At 37.7% G+C, this 19,001-nt stretch overlaps 1 protein-coding gene across 5 annotated transcripts in view; it reads left to right on the top strand.

The window, feature by feature from the left end:
• Positions 1-19,001, top strand: part of PCSK5 (proprotein convertase subtilisin/kexin type 5) — a 229,397-nt gene that overhangs the window by 147,829 nt on the left and 62,567 nt on the right. For 3 of the 5 annotated variants that reach the window (XM_048290931.1, XM_048290928.1, XM_048290927.1), the window contains exons 11-14: positions 1,531-1,648; positions 2,702-2,890; positions 12,176-12,312; positions 17,233-17,376. In XM_048290931.1, coding sequence (XP_048146888.1) covers positions 1,531-1,648; positions 2,702-2,890; positions 12,176-12,312; positions 17,233-17,376 — 588 coding nt within the window. Of the gene's footprint in view, positions 1-1,530; positions 1,702-2,701; positions 2,891-12,175; positions 12,313-14,112; positions 14,264-17,232; positions 17,377-19,001 lie in introns of those variants that run through there. The other 2 variants (XR_007200827.1, XM_048290929.1) reach the window with 2 other exon arrangements.

Here is a 19,001-nt window from a genome sequence, read left to right on the forward strand (position 1 = left end):
TGTAAGAACACACATCTGTCTTCACAGATAAATATGCACTCATTATCAGATGCAGTATTTGCAAGATGACGTCTAACACTAAGGACATTTCCATCACAGGAATCTTCTTCATAATGCAAAATGTTTCTTCATCTAAGCTTTCCTTGTCTTCCTTCTGTCTGCTTCACCCACATGTAGAAATAGGACATCTCTTTCCATTTGTTTTTCGAATACATAAAAGAGAATTCAGAAGGCTGAAGGAGGGCTGAATTTAATTATTTTCATATATTTTAGTTTCATTTTGGAACACAGTGCTTGCCCATTTGGCAGAAGAGATACATGTAGTTGTCTCCAAAGGAATATTTCCGTGTTATGTGCGCTTTGGTTTGGGGCTCAAGGGGAAGGATATGGGAAGAAAACCAGTCCATTACATAGTCACTACACCTTGCTGTATTCTTCATTGAAGAATCCTTTTCAGCTGGCAGTTTCAGACAGTATTATATACCACCATGTTTGGAAGATGAGATCCTTAGGCGCTGGTTGTTTTTATGCATTGGACTGTATTTGTTTGAGATGGTTGGGGTTTTTTCGGGTAGAATCCTTTGAATTTTGGTTTGGCAATGAATAGAGATTGCTTTCACAAACCATCTACAAAGTGCAGCTGGAAGGACTTACACTGTGCTTTGTTGCATCGCTGGTTAAAATAGCACTTACTTCTGTGGATTTCCTGGTGGCATTGTCTGTGGTAGCAAGAAAAACTGATTTACTAATATTTGCAATCTAAACTCCTCCCTTTGGAAGCTTTTTTCTTTCACCTTCTGCTGTCAGAACTTTATCAAGAGCAGCAATTTGTCACAACAGAATATCATGGCTAGCAGCTCTTCCAGTTCATCAAAACCCTTTTGCAAGTCTCTGTTTTGATTAGAACAGAAACCAAAAACACACAGCTGATTCAGTAAGTGCTTTTCACCCTCATCATACAGACAGCTTTAGGGAGATGGTGGATCTATCTGGTTGGTTGGCCAATGGGAAGCATATTGTGTACAGGAACAGGAAAGCATCCACATGCTGCGTACACTCAGGGAAGTTCAGAGAATACAACAGTTACAAAATGCTCTGTTCCTTCTTAAATTTATTATCTCGGTTACCTTCCATGAATAGCCATGCATGTGTTTGGTATTTGAGTAATGGAAGTAACCTTCCTCTCATGCATTATGCTCAGCCCCTGGTCATACAAGAGAGGTGAGCTAAATTAAGGCACATGGACAAAAGGCAGTCAGAGGCAATTTTAGTCCCTGGCATTCTGTAGTTCTCATGGTAGGGCAATGTAGGTAGCACCTCATGCCACTTCTGTAATAAAGCAGTGAACAGATTTGTTGAACAAATTAGATATAATCATTATTGTTCCTGGCAATGAGATTTTGGAGCTTTGAATGAAAGTAAGGAAGAAGAGAAAAGAAGTAACTCCTGTTAGGATGTGACACTCTGGAATTAGTCTGTAATGAAACCCAAGGGTTTATGCTATGTATCCATTCTGTTTATACCTTGCAGTGAGCCACCTTTATGGATTTGGACTGATGGATGCTGAAGCAATGGTGACAGAAGCAGAAAAGTGGACAACAGTGCCTCCGCAGCATGTGTGTGTGGAGAACACAGATCGGCAAATCAAGTAATACCCGCTACCAAAACCCTTGCTGGCATAAACTTATGGAAAGAAATTGGGTATAATTTACCCCTCCCTTGCATTGTATATAATGTATCCTTTTTTAAGCCATACCAGGGATCTCTGTCACATTTGCAGATGTCAGGTCATTTGCCTGTAAACATTGGTCCCAGTAGTGCATGAGAAAAAGCCCTAGTTTAAAGAACATTGCAGAAGGTGAAGGTACAAAACAGGCCAGGCTGGGTAATGATGGATTTTTATATAGAAGATGCATCGAGGAAGAAGAATGTTTGGTTGAATGCATTTCTGTCAAGTTTGCAAGAAGACTACAGACTTACCAGTCCAGGAAGTAACAAGCAAATATGCTTTCAATACTGTATGATATTGTGTCTCTCATATAGTCTTAGGAGAGTCTCTAGTTCAGAGGCCAAGACTAAACTGCTTTTCAGTTGCTAAGAAAGGGTCTCTATAGAACCAGGCTTAAAAGCAAAATTCTATTATGTGTACTCTGTGGATATAGAGACAGCATCAATCATAAGGCACACTTCCAAAGCATTATGATTATTGTTGATAATTATATTTGACAGGCTTGATCTGTAACTGGTATAGTCTGCAAAGATGTCATGCCAATTTAAACCAACTGAGTCAGGGGCCTTTTGGTAGTTAACATGTAGTACTTGCTGTTACGTAAGCAAGAACCAGCTATGCCAGGCATTTCCTGGGGTTTAGCAACCAGCTGTGATCCCATGACAATCTCAGCAATTCTCAGCTGGCCACTAATCCACAATAATGCTCTGTCCCAAAGGCTTATTCCTATTTTACCTTGTGTATGTGCTTAACAGAAACCCAGGCAGTTGCCATTAGCCATTATCTGCAGTAAAATAATTACCCTGTAGTGGTATTTTCAGCTAGGAAGCGCATTTTAAAACTAGTGATGATAGGCTACTGACTTCTCAGTTGTCCAACACTGTCACTCTCTGCTTAGCAAAAAAGATGGGGTTGTGTATTTTACACAAAAAGCAAGAAATGCTGATGTTGTTTACTACGCTTCTATTATAGAACAATACGACCTGACAGCGTTGTCCGTTCAATTTACAAAGCCACTGGCTGTTCAGATAATCCTAACCACCATGTGATCTACTTGGAGCATGTTGTTGTGCGTATCACTATTACTCACCCTCGACGTGGAGACTTGGCAATTTACCTAACCTCTCCTTCTGGAACTAGGTCACAGCTCTTGGCCAACAGGTATAGTATGACAACCCAATTTCACAGTACAGTCAGCATGCAGAGCCTGCACTGAGATGTCAGTGTCAGCAAAGAGCAGTCAAGTCATTACAGTAGGGTTGCTAGAAGACACAGGCTAATTATTTTTTCTTAGAGAGATGGGCAGAGCGAAGTACAAATTAACTCAAATATGACAGTAGAAGAGTAGTGTTAAAACTGTTGAACTCCAAGACAAAGATTAGTCAATTTCAATGGTTCTTGTGTGGCTCACTATTTATTAGATGGCTGGAAAACGTGAAGAAAATAGTAACAGGCTCAGTGTTCATAAGGAAGCTGAATGAAAGTGTTTCTACGTGGTATTGCCACTTATTTTTTATTTTTCTCCTTCCTTATCCTTTTTTTTCTCTTGATAGCAGTGAAAATCAGATAGAATAGGATATCTTTGCCACTATTTTTTTTAGGCCCCTGATGTTACCTCTTTCCAAATCCTTTTTTTCAAAGTAAACATACTCAATCCATGAAAGGCTCATAGTGGGAGAACACTGAGAAGTAGCACTGGCGCTTGAAATGAAAGGTTTCACTTGTAAATTGCAAATTAAAGTTTTTAAAAGTTAGTCATCACCTTCAAAAATTTTTAAAAGTTAGCCATCAGTGCAGTGATGGATACTTGCTTTCAAATGTCCAGCTATTTTAACCACAACTGCTAAGACAGATCAATCTTCTTCCTCATCCTGTCACCTCTATGTTATGTTTTTGGAGAAACTGTCACTGTGCATCAAATTGTGGTTTTTTTCTCCTGACTGAACTCAGACAAGTATCTCTTTGTCCAGTGTGTCATTTCCAACATTAGTGCAATCTATGTCCCTGGTAAGTGGACTGAATCATTAGCAAACTGAAAGACTTCTCAGTGATGTTTCTATTTCCCTGGTCTACTAGCAGAAATTTTCTTCAAAGAAAACACTGGCAGTCTTTCCCATGTAAATCTCACTAAATCCATTGTCAAGAACACTACCTCCCAGAGATGGTTATGGCCCTAAGAAACATCAGAAACCTTTCCAAACTTTACCCCAGTTCCAAATGTGAAAGTAAGTTACATTTACCATAAGAAATGCTTGTATACTTTTCCAGCTGGCTAGAAATCTTCCTGATGGGACCATAATATGACAGATAATTCTTTTTTCTTGGTGACTTGATTTAGATGACTGCCATTCTGCTAGACATAGAGCATGGCTCCCATAGAAAAGTTGATGTTAGCTGATGTTGTGTATCAGAAACTGCAAAAACTGCCATGTATCAAACCTGTATTGTGAGAACTCTTCTGCCATCATGCTCAAGTCTTCACAAAAGTTAATATCCCTAGTCCTGCTCCTCAGGGCTTTTAATGAATTGGGAGTGGCCTGCTTTCCAGACTGCTTTTTGTCCATACTTCCTCATCCTAAAGGAAACAAAAAGCCTGTTTTGGAGACAGGTGGAGCTCAAATGGGCTTGGTTCCGATTGAAGTGTGAATACACATTTTCATTAGAGATTATGTTAATTTAAAAGAAAAGGTAAACTGAAAATACTCTTTAAGCTGTAGACAGTAATTCACCAAATGGAGAGAAAGTTGTCCTGGAATTTTGGGGTCCTCTAGAATACCTCCTGTGTTTCATTGCAAGTGCTGTCATAGGTTGCTGATAAAGCACATAGGCACACACATCTGTATCTCCCTGCTGCACTACTACACTGAACAAAGAATTTGTCCTCTGCTAACCAGTGTGAGGCAGGTTTCTCTTATTAGTTATGAAACAGGCTTTTGTTTTTCTGTTTGAAGAAATCCCTCTTTAGTTTTCTCTTCCATTTTCATGCAGTAGTTTTTCCTCGGTGCAAAATGAAAAAAAACTGAAAGTCATCCAACTAGGTATCCAAACAAAACAATCTTGTGTAAACCCAGTGGTCTTCACACAGCTAACTTTTGGCTCTAGGCTTTCATGTGTTGCAGCTGACTCACAGCAAGTGAGAAATACATTCCAATATTCACAGTTCACCTCTGGCGATGATTGGTGCGTGGAATAGGTACAAAATTCAATTCAATCAGTATCTCTGTAACCCTTGCACCTTACAAAGTAATTACTTTCTCTACTTGCAGTAGAGAAAGGGAGTGTAAATATACATAGTAAAATAAGGGGATGTTCAGCTCTTTCTTATCTGGTAGTATCAGAAGACTGAACAGAAAACAAAGAAACCTGAAAGGCCTTTTCAGGTTTTAGCACTTCCAGAAAACAAATTATTCATGACAGAGCTCATAGAGTCTCACCAGAAATTCCCTTCCCATGCAAACTTCAGAGATATACTGACTTGCCATCACACTGGACTGAAACAAACAGCTCTGGGCTACTAATGTTAGGGATAAATGTATATTGCAAATTCTAGGTCTGAATTACCTAGAACCTTCACGAGCCCTTTCTTTGGGTAAAGTGATGGATATGAACACAATACTTTCCAAAATGGTGTTTCAAGGCTTATTTTATTTGTCCTTGCTGTAAGAGTTATACAGCTTACAGGTAGTAATTTCTTGAAATTAGTAGTATGCTGTGTGTTGTTGATGTATATGTTTTAGCATCATGTTGTAAAACAAAACTTGAAGTAGGATTGCTGTTATTCACTAGTATGAAATACTAGTTATGAGGCTTTTGATTTTTAAAGTATCAATAATACTGAATATCAGTGAATAAATGCATTCAGCTGTAAGCATGCATGCATTTGGCATACATGCATACACACATTGGCAGCAAATAGTCTGGTTTTTATGCTATAGGCAAAGGCCCCAGAGGCTGTTGTACATTGCTACTGACTGTTTTTCTCAGACATACAAGACTTTTTAACGCACATGTACAGGATTAATAGCAGCAGTACCAGCTGTTTTTACTGAACCCAGGGAAAACATCATTGCTTTACATTTACTCATCTGGGTTTAATTTGAAACAGTTTGCTGGTAAAATGTTTTTAAGTGCAAAAGGTATATTTTACATGTAATTCTCCACTGATTCTGGAAGAAAAGTCATTGTGCATAATTTCTGGTGCATTGACAAGTAGGTCCCTCAAGGCAATATTTGGCCTTTTTTCTGCATATTTTATCCTTAATGTTGGCATCCCCTAAAATGACTTCAGTAAGAAAACTTGTTAGTCAGAGTCAATGTGGATTCCTTTGCAGGCATTTGGTGGATTACACTGTCACTGGTTTAAGCCTTACGTGCATTCTTCAAAATCTGCATTACAGGGAACATCTGCTTTGTTGTTTGGAAAGTACTAAACATGATTACATTGGATGTGCTGCAGCAGAGGAAAATACAGGCTGGGAGAGTATTGGCTGGTGTGAGGATGAGGCTAGATTTAAGTCCAAAGGGGAACAGTATCCCCTTTTCAAAAACAATTGGCCAGTGGATTTGGCAGCATGGGTTTCTGAGTGTTTTTTGAGACATACCAAGGTCAGTTCTAACAAACATTCAGTACAGGCAGGCTGTGGAGGAGAAGCTAAATACAGAGGGGGTAGGAGAAGCAAACTTAAGGCTCATTTGTCTCCCACTGAAGTCATGGCTTATTTAATTTTTGCCCTTTAAATTTAAAGCAGCTGTTGCCATTTGAACCGCGTAACTGAAATATTTCAGCCACATGGTGGCAACTTTCCAGGCCACTAGCTTCATAAGCTTATATGGCCCTGGTATTAATAATACTTCTCTTCAGTAACAAAAGAAAGTATTTTCATGGCCATTTTTTTCCTATCATGAAACCTAGACAATCAGTAAATTTTAATAATACCATCCTCTGCCGAAAACTCTTAGACCAAAACAAAGTTATTCTTATCTAATCTTAATCACTTGTTTGCTTCGTGAAAGACCTTGGTGATCTGAAGTAGAGGAAAACTTTACTTTCTAGGCATCCATCTTTTCTGCACCTTACATGTTATACTCTAATATTAAACAAAAGCAACATTTTATGTATCCTATTATGATGAAAATTAAGGGCCGACCTTCATGCTGACTCTCACTGAAAAGGTCTCTGAGGTGGTAGTAATCTTAAGTCCACAAAAAAGTCTACAGGGTGAAACAGTTCTTGGAAAACTGTTTTTCCCAACTCATACTTGCTGTGTTTTGTTTCATTCATACTGGCTGTATCTTTGTTTTTCTTTTTTTTCCATTTTCTTTTTCTTTTGGGGGGTTGATGAGTAGGTATCCCACTATGGAGCAGCTGGCTGACCAGTAGAGTGTGTGGAGCTCCTCAGCCTGACATGTGTGCCAGTAATGATGGATCATTTACTGTGGATATGTGTAGTCACTGGGGACAAGCTCTCCACTTTTAAAGATGATGGTTGCTGTACTAGCCACTATTTCAGGCTGGCAGGCATTGTACGCTGTTGTTCATGTTACTCCAAACAACTTTATCATGATAGTTCAGAGGTATCATAAAACTAACTGTGATAACCAGATGTAACATGGAAATGAAAAAAAAAAAAAAAGGTGCGTATGCATATACTTTAAATATGTCTTCTTTAGCTCCACATCCAGAAATTTTAAGTGATCTTCCACATGTAGGTTAAAAAGCTTCTGAAATGCCTAGTGTGCTCTCTGACCATTTCTTTTTTTCCAAATACTTCAGTGCAGGTGGGCAGTAGGGTCTGGCTGAAGCTTTGGTTAAGTCAGTTTGAGCTGTCTGCAGTTTCTCAGGGGCTACATCTCACAGGGAGCTGATGATTCGACCCTGTGGAGAAGAGCTGCTTTAAGGAGAATAGTTGACCAAAGCACTTCCAGGTACGCAGCTTGGGAAGGCACTGTATAGTCTCTTCAAACCATAAGCACACTTGAAGACTTGTGGCCATGCAGACTTCTGGGCAAGGACCACTTGCCTGTGAGGCTGCCAATTTCGCGTGCTGGAGCACATCATAACAAAGACTGCTGCTGTAGGGGAAGAGAATTCCTATCTCTTGCCAGCTACTCCACTGCAGCCATAGCCACGAGCTAGTGCAGAGTTTCCAGGCTTTTAATGCATTGAGTTCAGTATGCAACCATTGCTGTCATCAGGTGCAGCTGCACCTTCTCAGCTGAAAAAAACAATCTTGGTAACTAAAAAGAAGCTCCTTTTACGCATTTACTTTTTATTGTTCATGACAGCTGATGCTGGTGTTGCTAAACAAATCCCCTACCTTCACTGCCTTTTCTCATATGAAACTGAAAATTGAAAGAAATTTTTCCAAGCTTTTAGGAATTTAAAGATTCTTTCCTTAAAAAGCTGAAACACTTGTTTGTTGGGTTTTTTAACACTATTAGAAAGCAACTAATTGCCTTCCTCTAGGTCTAAAGTTTGATTACAGATGAACACTTCCACTTTAAATTATATTCTTGAGGAGAAGGGTTACACAATTTTTAGGCTGAAGTGGTGGCAGTGGAAGAGACTAATACTCTTGAATATGATTTAAGAAAATAAGTATTTTATTCTACACTGTGAAACATATTCTTATATAGACATACATATAGTATGTGATAAGTATGACATAAAACTTCTCAGAAGAGAAGAGCAATTTTTTTTAAATGTATACTATTCATTGTAAGCAGCAGCTTATATAGTCAATCATTCAGTCACGTCTACCCCATGTTGAGTGTTTCGTTTCTAAGAAAGGTCCCCTGAGTAATTGAGCAACAGAACTGGAATTCTGTTGTGGTTATGTTAACAAATAAGTTTTAAAAATTCAGATGTTGTTAATCACTTTGGTGTTTAAAAGCATGTTATGTTCGTAAGTACAGGTATATGATCATGGTCATTAAAACTATCAGATTATTCTAATAATCTTGTTTAAGTATTTTAGTCTATAATAATCTGTAATAGTCATCAGATGGTGTACCAAACTTCATTTGTACATGATAATCTGTGTGATAAGTGTGTTTTTGATATGAATTTTGACAAATTACAGAATTAAATTCTGGAGTGGCTGCATGCTCCTTAAAAGATACTATGTATTTCTTTCTGAATCGTGAACATACAGGTGAACATTTGATAATTTCATTCATTTTTTTAACACCACTTAAAGTGAAATCCATGTATTGCCTCATAGGTTCTTTGACTTGAGAGTTTAGTGCATAAACAAAGCAAAGCAAAAGTACGTGGACCATTTTGTATGTCCAAAATACATACACAGACAGCCTCAGAAGTCAGTATGTTTTCACTGTTCTTCTGACCTGTCTGTAGCTTTTTGTTTGTAGAATCTTTTGTGGAAACACAGTTCATACATTCAAAGATTCCAATTTAGGCCTTATTTTATAAAATTCATATCTTTCCCAGAGAAGTATTCTTTAAAAAAACTGGTCAATTTTCTCAGAAATAATATTATCAGATCTTACCCATTTCCATGGATGGAAGCTTACAATTCCAGTCACAGCATATTTTAGGTAAAGGTGTTTTTATTGAAACAATATGTGGGATTTTTGTCTCTTCCACCCAAAATTACTTAAAAGAATTTTTAAAATGGAAGTCTGACAACAATTTAAAATTTCAAAATAAGACAAACCTAGTTATTCAAAAAGTACTATGGAAAATATCAGACTAATTACAGTAAAAATAAACAGCAGTTCATGTTTCTAATGTATATGAATAGAAGCTCAGTGAATACAGAATTTATAATTGCACAGTACTTATATAATAGTATGTAATTTAGTTGCTATAATAGCAAAGAGAAATACTGCTGCCTTGTTGCATTGACAGGGTGTTTAGAAAGTAGTACATTAGCTATCAGAAAACAACAGTATGGCAATTTGAGTAACAGTTGGAAATAACCTATATGACTTAAATTGAACATACTTGCATGCAAATTCTGGATAATAACTGTGTAGTAATTTCTAATATTTCAGTAAATGGTATGTGGCATGCATTTGTGAGATCTGCTATATTCACACAACTGATTTAACAGTGATGTGAAACAGGCCCATTCTGCTGCCAAAATATGTCTACATATACACTTATAGGCACACACACAGAAACACAGAACTGTATCAGAAGAAAATCTCACACAATTATCAGTGAAAATGAATCCCAATGTATATTTAAATTTATAAGTGCTAATAAATTAGACTACTATTATAGGCATTCATTTAAAATGGAAAAAGGTAGCACAAATTGAATGGCAAGTTGAACTTGAGTCAGCAGTTCCATGGCCAGCGTGTCAGGAAGGGGTCAAGTGTGTCCTGGGGGCATCAGGCCCAGCATCACCAGCTGGGCAAGGGAGGGGATTGTCCCACTGTGCTCTGAGCTGGGGCAACCTCACCTCAAGTGCTAGGGGCGCTTTTGGGCACTGCAATGTAAGAAGGTTATAAAGCTATTAGAGAGTGTCCAAAGGAGGTTGCAAATATGGGGAGGGGTCTGAAGGGAAAGCTGCACATGGAGCAGCTGAAGTCACTTGTCATATTCAGCCTGGAGGATGCTGAGGAGAGACCTCATCACAGTCCACATCTTCCTTGTGAGGGGAAGCAGAGGGGCAGGCACCAACCTCCTCTCTGGTGACCAGTGACAGGATATGAGGTAACGGCCTGAAGTTAACTCCCTGAAGGGGAGTTAAGCTGCATATTAGGAAAAGGTTCTTCATCCAAGTGTGGTTGGGCACTGGAACAGGCTCCCCAGGGAAGTGGTCTCAGCACCAAGCCTGACAGAGTCGAGGATTGTTTGAACAATGCTCTTGGAGACATGGTGTAATTCTTGGGGCTTTCCTGTGTAGCACCAGCAGGTGGATTTTGATGATCCTGGCCAGCTCAGGATACTCTTATGATTCTGTGATTCTATATTTGAAATGAGAGCATGAAAATCAGGTTTTGATTTTCATAATATACTGATAAAAAGTGCACCAATCGTGTAGGTCTGTACAGTTTCTATTGCAAGAAGTGTAGGACACAGAGTACCTGACCTCTTGCCTCTGGCTGACCAAAGCTTCCAGAAAGAACTATGGCATTTTATTCCTACCCAGTGTGGCAGGAATGTACCTACACAAGTATCTTGTTTTCCCAATATTTGCTGAACTTCACAGCCTTTTGAGAATAAATCTTGAAATTAGCTTAGAAAGGAACAGATTCGCATGAATTCAAATGTAACATTTATGTTGTCTAATGCTAGGTTTTTCTCTCTTTTACAGACAAGCATTTTCAATCTGTTGGATTTTCTGCTGTAGAGATTCTTGTTTTTTTAAAATATTTAAGCACAGCTATTACCGCTGGAATTTTCACACATAAAGACCAAATTAAAATAATGATAAATACTACACACACATATATATGTATATACATGCATGTATAAATTGACATGTATACATATCTCTGTGTATATATATACACAAATATATAAAAATACATATATGTGAATGTATAGTTATATATGTATTTTTAGAAGTTGAGCCATTTGATTTTATTGGAGGCAACAGTCCTTCTTAGAGTGCTCTTCTCATCAACAGTTTTGGGGTACCAAGCAACACACTGTGAACACGGAATAAAAGTGCAAATTCTCTTGTATCTAATCCCTGGCCAGGAAGGGTCCTCCTTCCCCTTCTCATACGGGATCACAATCACATTACAGTACCTGAAATGGGTCTCCCTATACTTGAAATTATCATCATCCAGGCCTAAGTTCTAATGTTTTCACTCACAACCTAGGTAATGAAATTAGGATAATGGTACTGGTTAGATGAAACAATCAGATGCCATTAGTCTTTCAGTTTTACCCAAACTGAGTTCTGTGAAATGGTTGAAGAGGGCAATACCTTGGCTGTTCAAGGATTGAGGCCAATGTCTCAGTTACATATTACTTCCTCACAAGAAGTGACATGTATTAAATCACAATTGTCTTAAATGTCATCATTTTTATTTGGTTTAATACTTTCAAGTTTTCCAATCAAAAGCCAAGAATAAATGTTACTGAAATTTTCCAGCTTACAAGTTATTTGTATTTACATCATGCTATTAAAGCAGTGAAATTCTGTATTATATGTAGTTTTTTCAAGACACACAAATCCTATTAAATAGTATTAGAAATTCTGGTATTTTTGCAATGGATTTGCTTGCCATTCTCTTTTTTCATTATAAAAACATGATGGCATGTAAAGACTCTCTTCCATCAAGCAGCAAAAAACGGTTGAATGTGCTTGAAATACTTGTGAGAAAACCATAATGAATAATGTTTGTAAAGGTACAAATGAACAAACTGGTTGATTATTATATTATTCAGGTGTTTGCACACTTGGAGGCACAGCTTTCCAGGAAAAGAAGTTTTCCTTGAAATAATATCATGATTTGTTTTAGGCTATTTGATCATTCCATGGAAGGATTCAAAAACTGGGAGTTTATGACTACTCACTGCTGGAGTGAAAAAGCAGCGGGTGATTGGATCTTGGAAATCTGTGACACTCCATCTCAGCTGAGAAATTTCAAGACTCCAGGTAGGACTCTAACATTTATTTGGGCTCTGTGAATTCTGAAAAGTGCTTGCTGTTTTCCACCTTTTATTTACAGCTGGAATATCTGTAAATAAAATGTCTGGACCACACACTGGTTTTAGTGTGAAGCCATAGCTGGGAAGAGCATTATTCTAAATTTCAGTTATCAGTGCACTCTTCATTTTTATGTTACTGTTATATACCTTTTAAGACACATGGTTCACTTTTATTCTGGCTTCTTTTTTTTTTTTTTAGATTAATTTCTCCCTAAAAAATTTAATATACAGATCAGCCTTACTCAACCACTGTTGATAGAATTGAATGAGAATTTTAATTCTGTATTTATACTCTGCTTTAGCTGTGTCATGTTCTGATAGCCAATCTCAACTTTTAAAATCAGCTTCTTTGTCCAGTCATCAAATCCTATTTTCTTATTGGCTGACTCAGTAGCCTGCATAACCTGATTTTAGTTTTTTAGGATAGTAAACCAGCAATCATAAGCCAAAATTTTGAAAAGCTTTTACACAATACGTGGTTAGTAAGTCCCTAATGAAGACCAAGATAATGTTTGAGTTTCAAAATTTCTGAGCAGGGAACAACTTGAAGACTCTGATAACTTTTTACAGTTATCAGGCCAGTGTTATTCAAATGTTAGCTGTATAGTCATGTGGTTAACTTTAAGCACAGCATTTTGAAAATCTTGATTATCTTCACCTAGAGCTCTGCAAGAAAACACCAACATTGCCAGTGTTTTAAATTTTACTTTATCACCACTGATCACTTCTCACCATAGCTTTGCAGTCATGAAAGGTTCTTAGCCAAATGATGTTAAACACACCACTAAATGACAAGCAGAGTTTCCAGTATACTAAAAAGGGGTATGCACTAAATGTGTTTGGAAAAGCAGCCATAGACTATAAGCAAAACTGCCCAGGAATTCAAGAGGAGGTTTTGTGTTTGGGTTTCTTTTTACTTTTCAGTGCTTTAAAATTTAATAGAGGAGAGGTATTAAGCAGCAAATAAGTAATTTAATTTTAATCAGATTACTCAAAAGAGTTAAAAATCAAGTATTTTTAATTCCATTTTGCACTTGTTATTCCTGATGCATCCAGGAACATCTCTGGTGTGAAGGACAAGTTAGGGTAGCTCTTCACCTTTGTGTGTACCGGAACCCATTGGTTCATCCAGCAGGCATGAAGAACAACCACAGAGCAACACATTTCAGCTATTTCCCTCTTTTCTTCCCTGACACATGCCTTGCACTAAAAAAGAGGTAGCATGGAGCCATTTTGCAAACTTTTAATCTGGGCAATTCTCTAGACATATTTTACAGGCCTTTTACGTCATCAGGATGGTCTCAAAGTGGCCTGCTACATTTCCAGCTTTACAGTTCAAAGCCTGTTCCTGCACATTCCTGCACACTACAACTACATTTATGGTTGTATAGGTCTTACCAATTTATTGATTTCAATACTTTATAGATACTCTTCTCAGTGGAATTTATTTCCTTTCCTCCATCAGAACTAAGGCCTAAAGATGCAACTCTGGGAGAAAAGGCTCAGTAAGGCTAGGGGATTGGGAGAAAGTCGGTCTACAAAACTAAGGGGTGTGGAGGAAGCTGATATACTGCAAGAATCCTGCTGGAGAGCTTATTCTCTACTTTGTTTTAAGCACAATGCAGAACACTGCTTGAGACTAGTTTGGTTTTTACGTGCATTTGGTTTTCACAAGATGCAGTGTGGTTGTGAATTTGGATCCTGGTTCATTGTATACTGTCTAGTAATGTATCCCCCATCTTTCTAGAGCAGTGATTGCCCTCTGATGAAAGCTGTCCAGTAACTTCTGTTCAAAAAGATTTGGAAGTGCCTGCCATATATTAGTGGTGGATAAATTCAGCTGTTTGGGCATATCGGGATTAGTCTCTGCACTGAAGAGAACATGAAGTAAACAAAAGGTGCTTAAACATAATTTATGCCTGGTGCCTCTCCAGTTCATGGTGCCTCTTCAGTTTATCACCATAGCCTGCAGTTTATCACACTGATATCATCATCATGCCTGTTTCTTGTTTGTGTTCTGTGCATGTGTTTCTTAGCTCTTGAAAGATCTTACAATTAAGAGTTGCCATTAAATTAAAAAGAAAGACCCAATGTGTCATCATATCCCTGCAGTGGCAAGGTAATGCCACATCTGTTACCTGAAAAGAAATGCAGAGTCCAGTTCATAAAAGTAGTGCATGTAATTTCTACATTTAATTCTGTAGAGTTTATGGAGATGGACATATGTTTGCCGTAAAACATTGTGATGTACCCTTTCTTCTATAAATACAATATGGGACCTTTGGTATACATCCGAAGTAAAAGCAGGGAAAGGATTATTCTAGCCAAACTAAATGATGGAATCAGCCAAAAATGGGGAAAGAAAGATTTTGGCTTAAATGTGCGTATTTTGTTTATTCATTATAAAAGTGTGCGTGTATGTATATATACTTAGTTATTGAAATATTTCATTGTGCAAATTAAACCCACCTTGAGGAAGACTTCATTTGCTTGCTGGCAAGTCACATGAATTTTTCTCCTCTTTATTTACTGAACTGTTCTCGCAAGGCAGCTAATCTCCTGAGAGACCCTACATTATTCTCCTTGCTGCTCTTTTGCTTTATGTATGCATTCAGACTAACAATCCTTCCTGCGGTGATGGTAGTACAAGACCTTCTGTATGTGTAAAATGCAGACACAGTATGCTGTGCCTTAGGAGCATTTTTACCTCTGGTTGTTTGTAGTTGGTTCTTGTGAATACTTTTATCAGGGTTCTGGGAAAAAATATAAAACTTCGGGAAGTTGAGTGAGTTTTGCCTCATAATAAAAGATGAGGATAAAAAGATCTGAATAACTTAATAAAACACATTTCTTTTTTATTGCATCCAGTGTATTATGGTTTATATGCTGTAGAAGTGGTTTAAAACACAAAAAAGGCAGGGACTGGACATGGAGAAGCTGTATGTTAGAAAGGGATGTGATGACTGCATATCTGGTTAAAAATTATCTCCCTGTGTGACTTCTTTTTAAAAAAGAAAAGTGTCATTAAGGACACAGTTGGATCAGTCTAAAGAGTATTGAGATGTAACTTGATTCCCACATGTCTTTAGAGGAAGAAAATACGTGATTTGGATCTTTTTAATCTAATGGGTCTTTAAGAGCTACCTGTCTGTGGGTAGGAGAAGACAAATTGAAAACAAGGTGTATGCAGTTTTACAGCCAAGGTAATTAGCCCGTAGTGTGGCAGCAGGTGTGGTAGACTTGTCAGCAGTTAATTTTTTAAATCAAGATCAAATGTCTCTTTAAAGAAAATTATAATTCAGATGTGAAAAGCTGAAAGCTTCTGTGTGACACAACTGCCACATGATGTAGTCTCTGTCTGTAGTTTCTGCTCAAAAACTGAGTGTAGAGCAGAGGTTTCATATGAAGTGTAGAAATTTTTGTCTCAGAAGGAGGCTTGGCAAGAGACATAGATTCATAGAGGTAACATAGATTCCCATCTTTAGCCCTAGTATAAGCTATTTAAAAGAAATTTGTTTAAGATCTGTCAGGTAGTGTATTTGCTTATTGTTGCTTACTGTTAAAAGCATGCATGTACAAGGAGAGAGATGCTTGTCTTTGTCTTTGCCATGTCAGTGGAGGTTACCAGATGACATTGGGAAAATACAGGAAATCACTTGTAAAGGTCAAATTAATTTGCTTGCACGGATTGAAAAAGTCCAAGTGAACAACGTTTCAATTTATTGAGTATCATTAAAATTAAAGAAGAGGAAGATTGCTTGAATTTAATTTTACACAAAGTATAATACATTATTTTCTTGAGAAGAGTCATACCTGAATTACATTTCTCATTAAATAATAGCTCTCCTTGGAAAGAATTTTAACCATAGGCTCCAAAACAGGATCATTCAAATTCTCCCTGCTTCTCTAATTTCTCTTTGTTCTGATAAGAATTTGACATTTATAACGAGCTATTCCAGCACAGATTAACATAACCAAGACAATAGGATGATACCAAACTTAGGTTGCACCTTTTCAAGCAGGGATGTGGGTTTTATTCATCATTACTTTTAGGCATTATTTCAGGCCTGAGTGTTTTTGCTCTTTCTCCAAGTTAATTCACCTAGTAGTATAGAGAGAAAGATGGGGACTGAAAGTTCACCCTTTATGTTCTGACAGCATGAACTTGAAACACCTTTATCTTTTTATTCTTCCCCCAAAAAAACTTACCAGAAAGTCAGATAATGCTTCAGGTGGCCAGACAATTTTTTCTGTCTTCACTCAAATATTAAGAGGATAAAATGCTAATCATGATTGCAGACAATACAGTGATATATCTGCCAAATAACTGGCACAATGCTGGTTGAGTGGGAAACTGATGTTCTTCCACTGAGATTTTAAGAGAGGCTGTTTCTTGTTCATCAAGTTGTGTCCTACAAGTCAATGAAAGGTACTCTTATGTAATCCCTTTATTAAGTCAGAATTCTGAATACATCTACTTAGCTAACAGATCTCAAATTATAATTACCAGACAATTAATAATGTTCTGAGTGGAAGACGAAATCCAGAGCAAATCCACCTTATTGAGTACCATATACATATTCCAAATAACTGTATGCCCAGATGTTTTGTTTATTGTTTACATTGAGTTCAGCCCATGGTGCAAACCTTTGCTAAACCTACAAGAGATTTGCAATGAAAATACAGTGTAAAGATCTGATTGAAGAAAATAGCTTTCTCAGCTTATAGTAAAACAACTGTTTCACTTACGTGAAAGGCAGTGTCTTCCATACCTACTCATAACAACATGCTTAAAAGTGACATACTTTTGTAAGACACAGAAAAGAGAAGTAGTTCTGAAAACAGTTTTATAATACTTAACTTCCAGGAAAATTGAAAGAGTGGTCCTTAGTACTGTATGGAACATCCATCCAGCCTTACTCACCAAGAAACGATTTTTCCAAAGTGGAAAGAGTGCGCTCTAGTCCAGTTGAAGACCCTACAGAAGATTATACAACAGATGACTATTCAGGTGTGTACATTCATTTACTCTATTTGTGCATTTACTGAAACTTAATGACTTTAAGGATGACCTGAGAACCTGCATGTGTAAAACGTTCAGTAAATTGGATTCTTCATTGAAAATGGGAAGTATTTGTTTCATAATTTTAAGTTAAGTGTTTGAGTTTGTATGCATAGAGCTATATATTTTTAAGCTACAATTAACATGCTATGAAGAATGTACTGTTTTGCATGTAAGTATGTAAAGCTATATATACTTATGCACATATCAATATATATGGGAAGAACTTTATCTTCTACATCTGTGTTGTTTCTCAGTGATCCCGAGAGAAGTTTTTCAGCCTTGTCATTAGACTTTAATAGAGCTAGATTTTTAGCACTGCAAAATAAGTCAAGTGGGCAGTTTGTTACATGTAATCCACCATTAGCAGTACCATGTGATGACTGTGAAGTGTATCTCTGGCCAGCAAAAAGGAGAACAAAGTTCAATTTAGTATTTTCTGTTATTCCATTCTCCTTTCATACATGTCAGTCCCACAGTCTCTATTTTAGATGGAGAGCTGCAGAACTCCTTGTTTTGGTAGGTAATGAAACACTACTATCTCTACTGTAAAGATCACTAACTTCTTAAAGTTTTGTACGAAGCAAACTCTACACATTTCATTCAGGAGAGAGCAGTGATCCTGGAAGTTGTAACTTCACCCACAGTCGTTGTTCACCTGCATAAAGGCAAGACTTGATGGTTCTCTCCTCCCATAGCAGGAAGGATCTATTTGAAAACTGTAAGAAAAAATTGATAGAATATCTTGAGTTGGAACAGATCCACAAGCATTATCAAGCCTAACATGAGTGCAGGTGAGATGGAAGACATGCGAATCAGTGGGTATTAGCTGAGGCTTTTGCAGCATGTAGCAGCACAGAGCATTGGGGCCCTGTTGTCTGGTTCCTTGGGTCAGGGTAGCCACTTGGACCTTGGACCGGTTGATATCCACTCAGCAACCAGAGTAGCCACTGATCGTAATATTCATACTGATTTATGTTTTTATTTTATTTATGCTTTTTATAAGTTATTTTGCTAATCATTCCTAATTATGAATTACAGAAGCTTTCACACATTTCCAAATAAAACAAGGATGCCATACTTGTTAAAAAAGCTTGCCTTTTGTTTTTAAGTTTTGAATTGAAATCAAACAGGTATTCAGGAAACCTCCCAGTCCAGCCATCCAGGAGCCACTCTTGCAGTCATGCTCTCAACACTTGAGCTAGGACCGAGGCCCCTTCAGAGCTACACACCCCACACTCACACAGTCAGACCAGGTTTCCTTACTAGCTCAACCCTAGTTTTCCCATAGCAGAGTCTCAGATTTCCCAATACTTAGAATAATTTAATCTTGGTGCAGTAACTAAATAACAAAATAACAGCTTGAGCTGAGTGCCTCTGAGAAGGGACCCAGAGCAAGGGAAACCCTGGGCTTTTACACCCTTACAGTTCAAGTGCATGGAAGTCTGTGTGTCTTTGGCTGTTGCTGTGTCTCTAAGTGTCTGGTCACCTGACCAGTACCACAGGTCTCCGTGTCCTTTTTTATGTGAAGTGTCTGCATGGCCTCTTGCTTGGAGCTTCTGCCACCCAGAGCT

The sequence above is a fragment of the Corvus hawaiiensis genome, chromosome Z, assembly GCF_020740725.1.
Source record: "Corvus hawaiiensis isolate bCorHaw1 chromosome Z, bCorHaw1.pri.cur, whole genome shotgun sequence".
Taxonomy (NCBI): Eukaryota; Metazoa; Chordata; class Aves; order Passeriformes; family Corvidae; genus Corvus; species Corvus hawaiiensis.